This window comes from Oncorhynchus kisutch, linkage group LG14 (assembly GCF_002021735.2).
Source record: "Oncorhynchus kisutch isolate 150728-3 linkage group LG14, Okis_V2, whole genome shotgun sequence".
Taxonomy (NCBI): domain Eukaryota; kingdom Metazoa; phylum Chordata; class Actinopteri; order Salmoniformes; family Salmonidae; genus Oncorhynchus; species Oncorhynchus kisutch.
Genome location: NC_034187.2, coordinates 60,322,221 through 60,337,878, shown reverse-complemented (window position 1 = coordinate 60,337,878; position 15,658 = coordinate 60,322,221). Strand labels below are relative to the sequence as shown.

Genomic DNA, 15,658 nt, shown 5'->3' with positions numbered 1-15,658 from the left:
ACATAACATCAAATTGATCAGAAATACAATGTAGACAGTTTTAATGGTGTAAATGACTATTCAGTTCAGATAAACAGATGCAAAAGTTATCCATTATTTTGATGGTGTGTCTTATCATGCAAGTTCAAGAGCAGGGGGCATTGAGGCTTTTCGGGTGTGTCACTCTCTGACTCCCTTTCCCTCCCCCACTTCAACAGCTGGGAGAAAGGGAACGGCCATCTTGAGGGGTCAGGGCGGGACAGCGGTTTTTGGGAAGACTTGCCATGTTGGTGGGGTCAACTTCAAGAGGCGAATGGGGTGATCCAGTGGCATGGGAAAGTCACCCCAGAGCCTTGGTGAAAGGGAGGCAGGGATGCAGGGGGGGGCATAAGAGGGGCAGATGGCCCCCATAGGGGGTGGGGGTGTAGGTTTATGGTGATGGGACTTTCTAGGGGGTTGTCAGAAGGTAGGGTAAAAACAAGTGTAAGTGTCGTCACTGCGCCATTGTTGCCGGTCTGCGCTTGGTTCAATAGAAGTTCTCCTAACTTGACCCCACTAACCCTCTCTAGTCTTCTGCCTCCATCTCAGCCATTGTTCCTGCCCTCTTTGGCTCAATGACTCCCCGGCATTCAGCCCTATTATTGTGGCCGGTTTCAGTAAAAGTGTTTTGGACGCGGAACTAACACAGCCATCAATCAGTTGGCCAGTGTAGAGTGTCAAGGGCAGTTTTTGGGGTTGGAAGAGTTCGTCCCCTGGCGAACGTGGCTGTCCATCTCTATTCCGGTCCCCTTCTGCGTTGTTGCGTCTCAGACTTTGCTTGTAAACACAGATACATAGGGAATGGGATAGGAATCTTGGTGTATGAATGGATTAGAGACAGGCAAGGCTCCCGCCATGGCATGCTCAATGCCCAAGTAGAAAGTTCTGTGAGGTATAGTTTACAAATTCAGTTTGAAGTTTTTCCTTTAATGGATTGTCCCATAGGGTCAGAGTATCAATCTCCCTTACTGGTCCTCTTAACTGATCTTAAAGTGATTGGATGAACAGGTAAGCTACTATATATAGCCAACATTAAGATCCTTAGTGAATTCACTCATAGTGGGTGATTAGACACATGCAATAGCATCACCCCCACTGTACTGGTCTACAAAATGAACCAACACTGATATTCTCAACCTTAACAGCCAATGATCTTCTTCACGCCCCTTTCTAGATGTATGTGGTGCCAAGGAGCTGGCAATCCTATTGGAGCCCAGTGACGTCATCGCTGTGCGGGATCGGCCGCTGATGCTGGACTGCCGGGTAGAGGGCGAGGGTTCCATCTCGATCACGTGGCGCAAGAACGGGGTGCCCGTAGTTGTGGGGGAGCGTGTACAGGTGCTGCCCAATGGGACCCTCTTCATCCAGAGCTTCCAGAAACGACTAGACAGAGTCGGAAGTGAGACGGATGTTGGAGAGTACGACTGCGCCGCTCAGAACCGCTTTGGCATGCTGGTCAGCCGCAAGGCCCGGGTTCAGCTGGCATGTGAGTTCACCTGCCTTACATACTGTTTTATGGTTCACTAGTGTTATTTATGTAATGGTGACCTACGTAACAGTCACTTATGTAGAGGGCATATCTAACACTCAATACACATACAGTACAATAAACAGAAAACACTTCACCTATATATCTATACACAACACAAGACACGATAGTATTGAGTATTAAAGGAAATGGTTAATTTACCCTTTCTGGCATGGTTGCTCTCCACCAGCCAATCCCTACTTTCACTTAGAAATACAGTAGCTAAATAACTCATTTTAAAGACTGTATCAATGCAAAGATTACCCATCTTAAGTCAGACCCTTTGCTATGAAACTCGAAATTGAGCTCAGGTGCATCCTGTTTCCATTGATCATCCTTTAGATGTTTCTGCGAATTGATTGGAGTCCACCTCCAATCCAAGTAAATTAAATTGATTGGACATGATTTAGAAAGGCACACACCTGTATACCTGTATATAAAAAGGTCCCACAGTTGACAGAGCATGTCAGAGCAAAAACCAAGCCATGAGGTCGAAGGAATTGTCCGTAGAGCTCCGAGACAGGATTGTGGGGAAGGGTACCAAAAACTGTCTGAAGCATTGAAGGGCCCCAAGAGCACAGTGGCCTCCATCATTCTTAAATGGAAGAATGGTGGCGACTCTTCCAAGACTTGGCCGCCCGGCCAAACTGAGCAACCGGGGGAGAATGGACTTTGTCAGGGAGGTGACCAAGAACCTGATGGTCACTATGACAGAGCTCCAGAATTTCTCTGGGGAGTTGGGACAACTTCCAGAAGGACAACCATCTCTGCAGGACTCTACCAATCAGGCCTTTATGCTAGAGTGGCCAGAAGGAATCCACTCCTCAGTAAAAAGCACATGACAGCCTGCTTTGAGTTTGCCAAAAGGCACCTAAAGGATTCTCAGACCATGAGAAACAAGATTCTCTGGTCTGATGAAACCAAGATTGAAGTCTTTGGCCTGAATGCCAAGCATCATGTCTGTAAGTAAACTGGCACCATCCCTACGGTGAAACATGGTGGTGGGAGCATCATGCTGTGGTGATATTTTCAGCGGCAGGGACTGGGAGACTAGTCGAGGGAAAGATGAATGGAACAAAGTACAGAGAGATCCTTGATGAAAACCTGCTCCAGAGCGCTCAGGACCTCACTGTAGCCAGCGACCTCCACCTAATAATTATAATTTAAAAAAATATCATTACAATCACAATAAACTTAAACGGGAGGCAACAGTCATATAATATAATGGGTAATTGTTTATATGTTTCTAGCTATCCCAGAAAGACATCACCGAAAACCAAATATTTTCACCATCTGCTGTGGTTTGGTAACTTTCTGTTCTTCAACGGACTCTGGCTGGATTGAAGGCGAGGCAAAGTTTGGAAAATGTCAAAGTATGCGGCGTCTCGCTCGCAACGGAGCCTTCAAACGCAAGGGGGCGTTTCATTTTCCCTCCGTTGTGGACGTCCCCATTGAAATGCATGACGTTCGTAACGGAGTGCTTATGGGTAATGTGAACAAGGCTTTACAATGAGTAATATGTTCAATGTGTAGCCTGGCTACACAAACACACAATTAGTCAATAATATTCCCCTCTGAATGTGATTTAGGAGAGAACCAGCAGTGAATGTTACCAGGTCCTCCCATTCACTCCAGTGTAATGCTACAGTCATTTTACCAGACATTATTTATATGTCCCTGCTTTAATCAGAAGTCATAAAAATAGTGGAGGCCAAACAATGGCTTTTGTCTTATCTATAGGAGATCACTACATGTAGTCCCCTTTCTGTCATAACAGGAGAGTCTGTTCTGTTCTCCATACTGCGAACACCATTGTCACAACTGTACCTGGCAACCCAAAACCCCATCGGAATCTATAGACTGTTATACATGATGCTCCACGCTGAGAACACCTCAATTGCATATCTGGCAACCCGAGACCACCTCAGACTTTTTCATCTCTTGTGTTTCTTTGTGACATTGTGGGTGATGAATGGTACACCCCACTAAGTGTACTGCCACACACAAAACACACACACACACAAAGCATTGTGTTCAGACAAGATTTAAGATAAACACGTGCATTCTGTGCAGACACAAACTGTCCTACGCATACTGTTCAACACCCAAATCCCAAAGCCCCCATCTCTCTCGCTCTCTCCCTCTCCCTCTCCCTTCGCTGTCTCTCTTTCTCACACGCACACACACACACACACACACACACACACACACACACACACACACACACACACACACACACACACACACACACACACACACACACACACACACACACACACACACACACACACACACACACACACACACACGTGACCGAATGAACGACTTTCATATGTTGTGCATGTGCATATGAATTATATGTACATCTTATAGATATATATTTTTGTATAATATTGTCTCCTCTTGCAAAAGAGAGATTTTCTCTCAATTAGAATATCCCGTGTCAATAAATGTTAAATGGAGATATAACTTTTGTTGTTCTTTCTTCCTCAGCCCTCCCTAAGTTCCACACACACCCAGAGTCCATGTCAGTGGACGATGGCGGTGTGGCTCGCTTCAAGTGCCAGGTCGATAGTGTGCCAGAGGCCAACATCACTTGGGAAAGGGACAGAACCCCACTCACTACTACCGACAACAGGTGACATCATCATAATACACTGAATGTATAAAACATTTACGAGCACAATTTCCATGACATAGACTGACCAGGTGAATCCACGGTAAAGCTATGATCCCTTATTAATGTCACCTGTCAATCAGTGTAGATGAAGGGGAGGAGTCAGGCTAAAGAAGGATTTTTAAGCCTTAAGACAATTGAGACATGAATTGTGTATGTGTGCCATTTAGCAGGTGAATTGGCAAGACAAAATATTTAAGTGCCTTTGAGTGGGGTATGGCAGTAGCTGCCAGCTGCCAGGTGCACTGGGTTGAGTGTGTCAAGAACTGCAACACTGCTGGGGTTTCCACGCTCAACAGTTTCCCTTGTGTATCAAGAATGGTCCACCACCCAAAGAACATCCAGCCAACTTGACACAACTGTGGGAAGCATTGGAGTCAACATGTGCCAGCATCCCTGTGGAACGATTTCAACACATTGTAGTCTAAACCTGACAAATTGAGGCTGTTCTGAGGGCAAAAGGGGCTGCAACTCAAAATTAGGAAGGGGTTTCTTATGTTTTGGACACTCAGTGTATATAGGCCTATACACTCCTATGCACGCACACACACACAGACACACACGGTTCATAATGTTATTATTTTGGGATGATTGCTAATGAACTTGGCGCTTGGTGTCACCCTGCAAGATAAATTGCTACATTAGCGATGTAGCTACCATGCTGCAGACAGAGATTTTGAAAAAGTAGCTAACTTCTAAATTCTCAGCCGAACTATATGTCTACCTGTGCACTCACACCTCTCTAAACCCCTCCCCTTCCCTTGGCCAGGTACACTCTCCTGCCAATGGGTATCCTCCAGGTGACTGGTGTGAGGCGGATTGATGCCGGGGTGTATCGTTGTATGGCCTCCAACATCGCCAACACACGCTTCAGCCATGAGGCTGTGCTCAATGTAACCGGTGAGTGGTACTGACCCCACTCACATGAAGCCTTGTCCTGGACTAAAAAGCATGCTCAATGGCAACTCTCCATTGATAGCGCATCTTATTTCAGGACTAGTCTTAATCTGTTCCGGGGAAACCAGCCCTTACAGTATAGATCATATAATTAAAGGGACCTGTCAATAGTGCTCTTTCAATGGGTTTGTTCGTGTAGCTTTTCAATCTATATTTTAGTTGTTTTGGACACTATAAAGATTATTAAACTGGCCACGTTTATGCTAATCACAAATGTTGACAAAATCCCTATAGGCTAAAGCCAAAGTCCGAACATGGTCTGGTTCAGCCGACGAACCTGTTTAACAGTAGTGTCTTATCTTCTCTCTCTTTGTTCGTGTCCTTTTCCCCTATCTACAGGTGAGGCTTCCAGAATCTACAAGGAGCCAGTTATCCTCTCTGGGCCCCAAAACCTGACCATCACCGTCCACCAGACAGCCATTTTGGAGTGCATTGCCACAGGGAACCCCCGGCCCATTGTGTCCTGGAGCAGGCTGGGTAACAACTGTTCTCATGCAATCAGAATGGCATACATTAGCCTTAATTTATACCACACTGAGTTAATGATAGTACAGTCGTGGCCAAAAGTTTTGAGAATGACACAAATATTAATTTCCACAAAGTTTGCTGCCTCAGTGTCTTTAGATATTTTTGTTAGATTTTACTATGGAATACTGAAGTATAATTACAAGCATTTCATAAGTGCCAAAGGCTTTTATTGACAATGACATGAAGTTGATGCAAAGAGTCAATATTTGCAGTGTTGACCCTTCTTTTTCAAGACCTCTCCAATCCGCCCTGGCATGCTGTCAATTAACTTCTGGGCCACATGATGGCAGCCCATTCTTGCATAATCAATGCTTGGAGTTTGCCAGAATTTGTGGGGTTTTGTTTGTCCACCCGCCTCTTGAGGATTGACCACAAGTTCTCACTGGGATTAAGGTCTGAGGAGTTTCCTGACCATGGACCCAAAATATCGATGTGATGTTTCCTTGAGCCATTTAGTTATCACTTTTGCCTTATGGCAAGGTGCTCCAACATGCTGGAAAAGGCATTGTTCATCACCAAACAGTTCCTGGATGGTTGGGAGAAGTTGCTCTCGGAGGATGTGTTGGTACCATTCTTTATTCATTGCTGTGTTCTTAGGCAAAATTGTGAGTGAGCCCACTCCCTTGGCTGAGAAGCAAACCCACACATCAACAGCCTTACTGTTGGCATGACACAGGACTGGTGGTAGCGCTCACCTTGTCTTCTCCAGACAAGCTTTTTTCCAGATGTCCTAAAAAATCGGAAATGGGATTTATCAGAGAAATTGACTTTACCCCAGTCCTCAGCAGTCCAATCCCTGTACCTTTTGCAGAATATTAGTCTGTCCCTGATGTTTTTCCTGGAGAGAAAAATGTAGTGGAAACATTCTTCTTTGCTGCCCTTCTTGACACCAGGCCATCTTCCAAAAGTCTTTGCCTCACTGTGCATGCAGATGCACTCACACCTGCCTGCTGCCATTCCTGAGAAAGCTCTGTACTGGTGGTGCCTCGATCCTGCAGCTGAATCAACTTTAGGAGACGGTCCTGGTGCTTGCTGGACTTTCCTGGGTGCCCTGAAGCCTTCTTCACAACAATTGAACCGCTCTCCTCTCCAATAAATGGTTGATTTAGGTGCAATCTTACTGGCAGCAATATCCTTGCCTGTGAAGCCCTTTTTGTTCAAAGCAATGATGACGGCACGTGTTTCCTTGCAGGTATCATGGTTGACAGAGGAAGAACAATGATGCCAAGCACCACCCTCCTTTTGAAGCTTCCAGTCTGTTATTCGAACTCAATTAGCATGACAGAGTTATCTCCAGCCTTGTCCTCCTCAACACTCACACCTGTGTTAACGAGAGAATCACTGACATGATGTCAGCTGGTCCTTTTGTGGCAGGGTTGAAATGCAGTGGAAATGTTTTTGGGGGATTCAGTTCATTTGCATGGCAAAGAGGGATTTTGCAATTAATTGCAATTCATCTGATCACTCTTCATAACATTTTGGAGTATATGCAAATTGCCATCATACAAACTGAGGCAGCAGACTTTGTGAAAATTAATATTTGTGTCATTCTCAAAACTTTTGGCCACGACTGTAGCTAAACAATGAGTTGATCTCTGTCTTAGCTATTCTGCGTATTATGCACTATATTGCTCTATAGGTGAGTGAGCTGAGAACGTCACGAAAACAATGTGCCCCCTTCAATGGGGCAGAAGGCTGTTGTTGTTGTGATTGTGGATGGCCAGATAGCTAGCAACAATGAGAATAAACTGCCGTGTAGGGAATCGTAAGTGGCTCGTTTTAGTTAGTTGTATCTTCTTCTTGATACCATACCTTGTTTTGAGGTGTTTTGACTGATGTCACGTCTATGCTAACATGGCAAAAATGTGCTAGCTAGCTAACCAACAACTGTAATGCTATATTTGAGACAAGTGCTCATTGTACAACTTTATGTTTTTAATAAACATTGGAGATTAAATCTAGTTTACATGTTGTCAACAATCTAAGCCAAAACTGTTTTGCCCCATAGTTGTGCACGCGTTGATTTTGTTGCTAAACAACCAACCCTCCTATAAACTTAAGGTTTCAAACTTGATTTTCATTAAACCCTGTGTTTTTTTGTATTATGTTGGCCTATGTCTTATTCCTTTGTGTGTGTGTGCTCTCTCCAGATGGGCGCTCCATCGGGGTGGAGGGCATCCAGGTGTTGGGCACTGGAAACCTGATGATCTCGGACGTGTCGCTGCAGCACTCGGGGGTGTACGTGTGCGCCGCCAACCGCCCCGGGACCAGGATGAGGCGTACTGCACTGGGAAGACTGGTGGTGCAAGGTGAGCTCCCTCCTAAACCTTTTCACACTACTATGCCGAAGTAACCCGAGCCAGGTTGTACTGAGCTGGCCTAGTTGGCCACATCCACCAATGTTGCTAGCACTGTGCTGAACATGACAATGTGAAAATAAAATATCAGAGCCAGGAGAGTACAGTTAAGGTCAACACAATAGTATGCAAACGGTAATACTGTACCTGCCTCACCTCACTAAGAGGCAGAGCCTGAGTCAAAGTAAAGTTTAAATGATTAATTAAGAATTTATACAGTAAGTGATATCCTCCAAAAATAGCTTTACAAGTCACAGAGTGAGCCTTAGCCAATGGTTCTATCGTTTCAACCCAGTGCTGCTGATCACATTCATAAAGCTTTATCCTGGGTCAGTAAATGACCATCAACTGACCATGACACTGACATATACACGTGATCACAGGAGCAGGATAGGGGATGGGGGGGTCCATGTCCAGAAAGTGTGGTGATGGGGGTGGGGGTGTATGGGTGTAGGGTTTGAGCTTTGGGCTATTGGGACTTGCTGATGCCATCACATGAACCTGTATTGGCCATGACTTCTGCCAGGGAAGGGAAGGAAAATGGGTGAGTTTGGGAGAGAGGAGTCGATACCCAAGCTCCACCCTTTCACCTCACCTTTGGCCCCCTTAGAGCTTTGAAGGGAGGGGTGAGGTGCAGGTGGGGATGGGGGTTGGTCATTTTTGGTGATACTATTGGCGCGAGAGAGACCCTGACTTCCCACTTGTAATTAAACATTGACACTGGTCTCCAGTGTGTGTGTGTGTGTGTGTGTGTGTGTGTGTGTGTGTGTGTCCACTGCTACCAATACCTCATCCATCAGGCCCATCCATCACCCAGGAACTGTCCATATGTTCACCCTCCTCATATTTCACCCTCCCCCAGTTTAATTGGCTATCCTAAGGGTTGACCAATATACTAAGGACCATCTCTGGGTAATGTGAGTGACCAACAACATAATAAGAAAAAAATTGCCCTACCATAAACAACTATGGATAGGATTACAGTGCATTTGGAAAGTATTCCCACCCCTTGACTTTTTCCACATTTTGTGACATTACAGCCTTATTAGGAAATGGATTCAAATGGATCCTCATTAATCTGCACATAATACCCCATAATGACAAAGTGAAAACAGTTATTTTTTGTAATTTTTGCTAATGTATTGAAATTGCTTATTTTATAAGTATTCAGACCCTTTACTATGAGACTCGAAATTGAGCTCAGGTGCATCCTGGTTCCATGGATCATCCTTGAGATGTTTCTACAACTTAATTCGAGTCCACCTGTGGTAGATTCAATTGATTGGACATGATTTGGAAAGGCACACACCTGTCTATGTAAGGTCCCACAGTTGACAGTGCATGTCAGAGCAAAAACCAAGCCATGAAGCAATTGTCCATAGAGCTCAGAGACTGACAAAGGTGCTTCCACAAAGTACTGAGTAAAGGGACTGAATACTTACGTAAATGTGATATTTCATTTTTTCATTTTTAATACATTTGCTAAAACGTCAAAAAACAATTTTTCTTTGTCATTATGGGGTATTGTGTGTAGATTTATCAGAGGAAAAAAAACAATTGAATCCATTTTAGAATAAGGCTGTAACGTAACAAAATCTGGAAAAAGTCAAGGGATCTGAATACTTTCCGAATGCACTGTATATCAGAATGTAATCATGCATTTTCTCCCCTGCCTCTCTAGAAGCAATAATTGCCACTGAATATGTAACTGATACTGTATATGCAATATATTGATGTTGATGTAATATATCTAATAATGCATTTGCACTTTCAAAGTCAATCAGTAAATTACAATGTATATAGCTTTTCCTTAATGATCTAGCCAAATATAGTTGTTTTGAAGGACTTATTACAATACCTAGTGACAATACCTGTGATAGGCTAGCGTCCTGCCCAGGGGGTGTACTTGTACATAAAGCTGCCTCAAGCTACAGAAACAGGAGATAGGCTCCTGCCCTTATGGGCGTTCTGGTTTCGACAAGGCTTGCTTGCTTAGTTACAATAGCTAGTAGTAAGCAAACTGTTACAATCCCTAGCTACCAACACCTTACATAATACCTAACAAAATGTAACCTATAGCTAGCAAAATGTTACCTGATACCAAGGTAGTAACATATTACCTAGAAAGTAAAAAACTAAAAGAAGGTAGGCCTACATCTTAGTCATGTAACCTAGATATCCATATATCCCTTCACCCCCGTATTCCATTTAAATCACTCTACTTTGCACCCAGCTGCTAAGGCTCTCCCATATCCATGTTGTGTCAGCCTCTTTGACCTGGTCAATCAATAGTTCTCCCTATCAGTCTTTCACAAGTGGATTGGCCCTGGACGAGGTGGTCTTTAATGTATTAATTAATTAATTTCTCTCTATTTGTTAAAGAAAAAAGAACAAAGAGCTTTTTAGGATGGTGGTCACATGAAATGGGTGAAATTATTGGTTCATGGACATTGTCAATGTCAAATGGAGGCCCAAAGTGACCTAAAATCTTAGTCCCTTTCAAAGTGTGATACTCAAGGTATATTCAGCTAGAATGTCCTCTCAATATTTTCTATGATACTTGATACTGTGGCTACAATCCACCACCATAGTATGGACTTAAAATGGCCATGCTGCACCCAATAATAATAATACAAACGTATTGGTTAGGCACAAATTATATAGAATAGCAATGACCATGGGACTAATTCATTATTTAATTAATTCACTATTTTTAGCTCATTCATCTATATTTTGTTCCCTATTTCTACCAATAAGGCAAGTCTGATAATATAGAATAATATGGAATACCCTGAGATATCATGCTGTTATTATGATGTCAGACTCCACACAAGTTGAAAGTCCTACTTTAAAGTTGGAAACCCTTAGCCATATGCACTGCTTAAAGGTTATTGGAGGGCATAGAGGTCTGCTCTTTCACACACACTGTCCTCATGACAGACAGTCCAATTCCCTCTCCCTTCTGCTCTTGAACCAGTCATGGTCATGGTCATGGACAGAACAGGAGGACAGCCAGGATAGGACAGGACAGATGCAAGGCCAGAGATTGAACAATGGGAGAGAGGAGAGAAAGAATGAGGGAGAAAAAAGAAGGAGCAGAAGCTGAAGATGGTCATTGTGTGTGGGAGGGGTGGGGAGGGATCACCTCTCATCCCTTACCCCTGTCCCTGTCCTGGAGGGCCTGCTATAGGAAAATCGTCAAAGTCAGGGAGGAGAGAGGACAGGACACCGTACCGGACTGGACAGATATGGAAGGAGAGAGAGAAGGGGGTGGGGTTTTAGTTGGAGGAGGGTAAGACAGATGCATCCCCAAAGAGGGAGGAAGGTGACCACTCCCCCAGTCCCCACCCCCTGTGGTTCGTTACTGCGGTGTTTGGGTGGGGGTGGGGGTGGGGGGCAGTTGTTCTTGTCACAGCTGGTGGTCAGGAGGTGGGGGACAGAGTTCAGGGGGACACACCGTCTGAGGGGGGACACAAAGGGTGCCAGGCCATTATGTGATGACTGCTTTCTCTGAATGGAGCGCCAGTTATAACCATCCCCTCATCCATAGACTTTTTTGGGGTAGAACATTTTCATATGAAAAATGTGGAGAAGGTTGGAATCGTTGAAATGCTTTAAAATGCATATCCCACAGCTGTCAGCTTACTGAGGGGGACTTGCTCATGTTAGATATGAGTGTCAGAACCAAACGCCATATATTTCAGAAAGTAGAACATACATAGTTGGAAATAGGGCATTATTTCATGAGTGTGTCACTTAAGTGACAGAACACACCACATGGATTAGAAAAAAATAAACATCAGAATGTATAAAGTTAGAAACATCACTGTCATACTTATAAAACACATGTTAGAAACATACCAAATTGTGTCCATTATGTAAATATGTAAAACATATTCCAAAACTCGATTTACAAAATAAATTGTGTTAGAACTAAATCAGTTACTTTTTGATAAATATACTTCACACAATGTATATGAAGTAACTGAGGCGAGGGGCATATTCAACTCATACTGTATAAGGATCTCTATACAACTCTGATTCACACTATCTAGGTAACTATAACTAGTAACAACATAACCTACGTGATATATATTTCAAAAATATACTCCTACCACAAAAGACAAAAAGCTAAACAATGGAAGGAAGGTGATGAGGAATGCCCCTGGTGATGAAACTCAAGGTCAGGTCTAAGACTCTGCTAAAAGTCTAATTGATCAATACGTGCTATGGATTGGCCTGATGTATGGACACTGAAGCTGACAGTTAGATCTCAGCTGGAGAGACACAGTTGATCAGCTGAAGGGATGGACAGCAATTCTCTCCTTGGCTCCACCTCTATTGGGTTTTAATGTATTAATGTATTAAAAAGAGTGAGAAAATTATTTTTTCTACGTTCCCCTTAAACCAATTTTTCTTTTGCTGAAGTGTGAAGTGTACCTGGAGTCATGGCGAAAGAAGGCTATTTGGGTGTAGACTGATGACACAGTTACACACACACATGTGCGCACATTCACCGCCACACATACACACGTGACACACACACACAAAAAACACCCCCTTTGTGCTTCAGACATCCATTCCAGTCGCCCCTCCCAACAATCGGCCCAATATTTATCCCTCACTAGTCTCCCCCCCCCCCCCCCCCCCCCCCCCCGCTGTCATCATCTCTCCTAACACAAACTCAACCCTTTCACAGTGGTGTTGAAGCCAGTGCCTGCTATCATCTCCAATAATTAAATGATACATCATCAGGCTAGTGACATGATATAGTAGTGACATGACATAGTAGTGACATGATATAGTCACTCTCAATTTCAAGTTATTGTTCATCATCCATTAGAGCTCTGTTAGAATTCGGTGTGAAATATAATGGAAAAAACATAGTATAGACATATTTGAAGGCCATTAACCTAAATGCTTACAGTGCTCAATGCTACAGCTGGCAATGCCTTAGATTTAATGACAAACTCAAACAGGCAGCAACAAGACTGGCTGAAGTGAACTTCAGATTAACTTCCAAGAGTTCTCTTGCAATTCAATTTCTTTTAATGTCTCTCTATGTCCTCACATCTCCCTCAACATTCCTCTTACCGATTAAACAAACAAGCAAAAGACAAAAGACACTTTGACGGCCATTGCTCAACAACAACTCCCTCCAAGCCTTTTATAGATCCTGAGGATCTGTATTGGTGTCCGTATGTTTAAAGAAATTGGGGCCCATCAGAGGGAAAGCAGTTTGGGGAATATAAAATCTATGCCTCCATTGATTAATGGTCTTCTATTTTAATGGGTGTCTCTATGACCCTTGACCCCCCCCCCCCCCACACACACACACACACCCTCCAGTACTCACAACCTCATCTCTCAATTCCTCGCTTCCTCCATCTCTCTCCCTTTCTTTCTTTCTTCATCTCTCTCGCTCCCTTTCTCTATATTTCTCCCTTCTCTCTCGCACTCTCTCTCTGTCTTCTCTCATACTCTCCCTCCCTCCCTCTCTACCTCCCACTGGACCCTGTTTCTCTCTCTTCCCAGGCCCAGTCTCTCTGGGTCTCAGCCAGGGAGGGGTGAGGACAGGGGCTCAGGGGGTGTCAGTGTCAATAGATCAATTAGATGCTTAGGGGAAAAGGGGCTGGGGGTCTCTACATATATGCATGTCCCATTGTGTGCTATTGAGCCTGGTGTCAGGCGGGACGACGAACCCTGCATCTGTCCCGGGGACACCAGAGGGCCAGGCAGGGTCAACATGGGGATAGAGAAGTGGGGACTGGGGTTAGGGTTAGATTAGGCTAGGCTGTCCTCTGGAAGTCTAGGCTCTCCATATGTTAAGTTCAAGCTCCGGGAAGAGGAGGGGAAATCATTGGGAATATTTTTATTGATCTGTTGTGGTAGATGTAGGGATGTTTGTATGTATTGATACACATTGAAGTATATGTAATGTGGGTAGTATGCTATAGGCTACTATAACTAAGGACAAAGTGTTTCCTGGTCAGGTCACATGGTCAGGACAAACTCAGGAACCTACTGTGTATTTAGATAGTTAGATTTGAGAGCTGTGTTTCTACCAAGTTAGAGGAAACTGTATAAAACTATAGGGTCTAGAGATATGATCAAATCACATTCACTTCTCAAGGTCCTTACTATAAGGACTGCAATGATCATAACCACCTTTATATGATAGTACAGCTGCCCCAAAACAGGATCAGTACTGCCCTCTATAGTTCATTGTGAGACTGACAGCACATAGAACTCAATGCTCTCCCCCAAAAGGCCTTGTCATTCTAATCGATGCCGTTTTCCCTCTCTCTACTTTCACCCTCAATCTTTCCTCTATTGTCATCCTCCTCTGTTATTCTGCCTTCTTCCTATCTTTTCTCCAAACAACCTTTTCATCGCTCCACATCACTAACCTGCTTCCTCTCCGTTCGTCTCCTCTCCTCTCTACTCCTCTCCTATTGGCCTCCTCCCATTTTCCACATATCATCCACCTCCCCACTTGACTTTTTGAAAGTGCTAGTCCTATATTTTACTTTCATGCAAAGTTACATAGTATCACAAGCAAATGCAATTGATACAAAGATGAATCAATACACTTACATACACAATACACTTACAACAAATAAACTCAGCAAAAAAAAAGAAACGGCCCTGTCTTTCAAAGATAATTTGTAAAAATCCAAACAACTTCACAGATCTTCATTGTAAAGGGTTTAAACACAGTTTCCCATGCTTGTTCAATGAACCATAAACAATTAATGAACATGGACCTATGGAACGGTCACTAACAGCTTACAGATGGTAGGTAATTAAGGTCACAGTTATGAAAACTTAGGACACTAAAGAGGCCTTTCTACTGAATCTGAAAAACACCAAAAGAAAGATGCCCAGGGTCCCTGCTCATCTGTGTGAACGTGCCTTAGGCATGCTGCAAGGAAGCATGAGGACTGTAGATGTGGCCAGGGCAATAAATTGCAATGTCCGTACTGTGAGACTCCTAAGACAGCGCTAAAAGGAGACAGGACAGACAGCTTATCGTCCTCGCAGTGACAGCACCTGCACAGGATTGGTATCTGAACATCACACCTGCGGGACAGGTACAGGATGGCAACTACAGGACAGGTACAGGATGGCAACAACAACTACCCGAGTTACACCAGGAACACACAATCCCTCCATCAGTTCTCAGACTGTCTGCAATAGGATGAGAGAGGCTGGACTGAGGGCTTGTAGGCTTGTTGTAAGGCAGGTTCTCACCAGACATCACTGGCAACAACATCGCCTATGGGCACAAACCCACCGTTGCTGGCCTAGACAGGACTGGCAAAAAGTGCTCTTCACTGACGAGTCGTGGTTTTGTCTCACCAGGGGTGATGGTTGGATTTATTGTCGAAGGAATGAGCGTTACATTGAGGCCTGTACTCTGGAGCGGGATCGATTTGAAGGTGGAGGGTCCGTCATGGTCTGGGGCTGTGTGTCACAGCATCATAGGACTGAGCTTGTTGTCATTACAGGCAATCTCTATGCTGAACTTTACAGGGAAGACATCCTCCTCCCTCATGTGGTACCCTTCCTGCAGGCTCATCCTGACATGAC

General features: G+C 44.1%; 1 protein-coding gene across 1 annotated transcript in view; it reads left to right on the top strand.

Moving 5' to 3' along the window:
* LOC109904431 (immunoglobulin superfamily DCC subclass member 3-like) overlaps positions 1-15,658 on the top strand; it is a 33,511-nt gene that overhangs the window by 10,274 nt on the left and 7,579 nt on the right. The window contains exons 2-6 of the mRNA XM_031789247.1: positions 1,193-1,504; positions 4,040-4,184; positions 4,993-5,123; positions 5,520-5,657; positions 7,859-8,017. Coding sequence (XP_031645107.1) covers positions 1,193-1,504; positions 4,040-4,184; positions 4,993-5,123; positions 5,520-5,657; positions 7,859-8,017 — 885 coding nt within the window. The remainder of the gene's footprint in view (positions 1-1,192; positions 1,505-4,039; positions 4,185-4,992; positions 5,124-5,519; positions 5,658-7,858; positions 8,018-15,658) is intronic.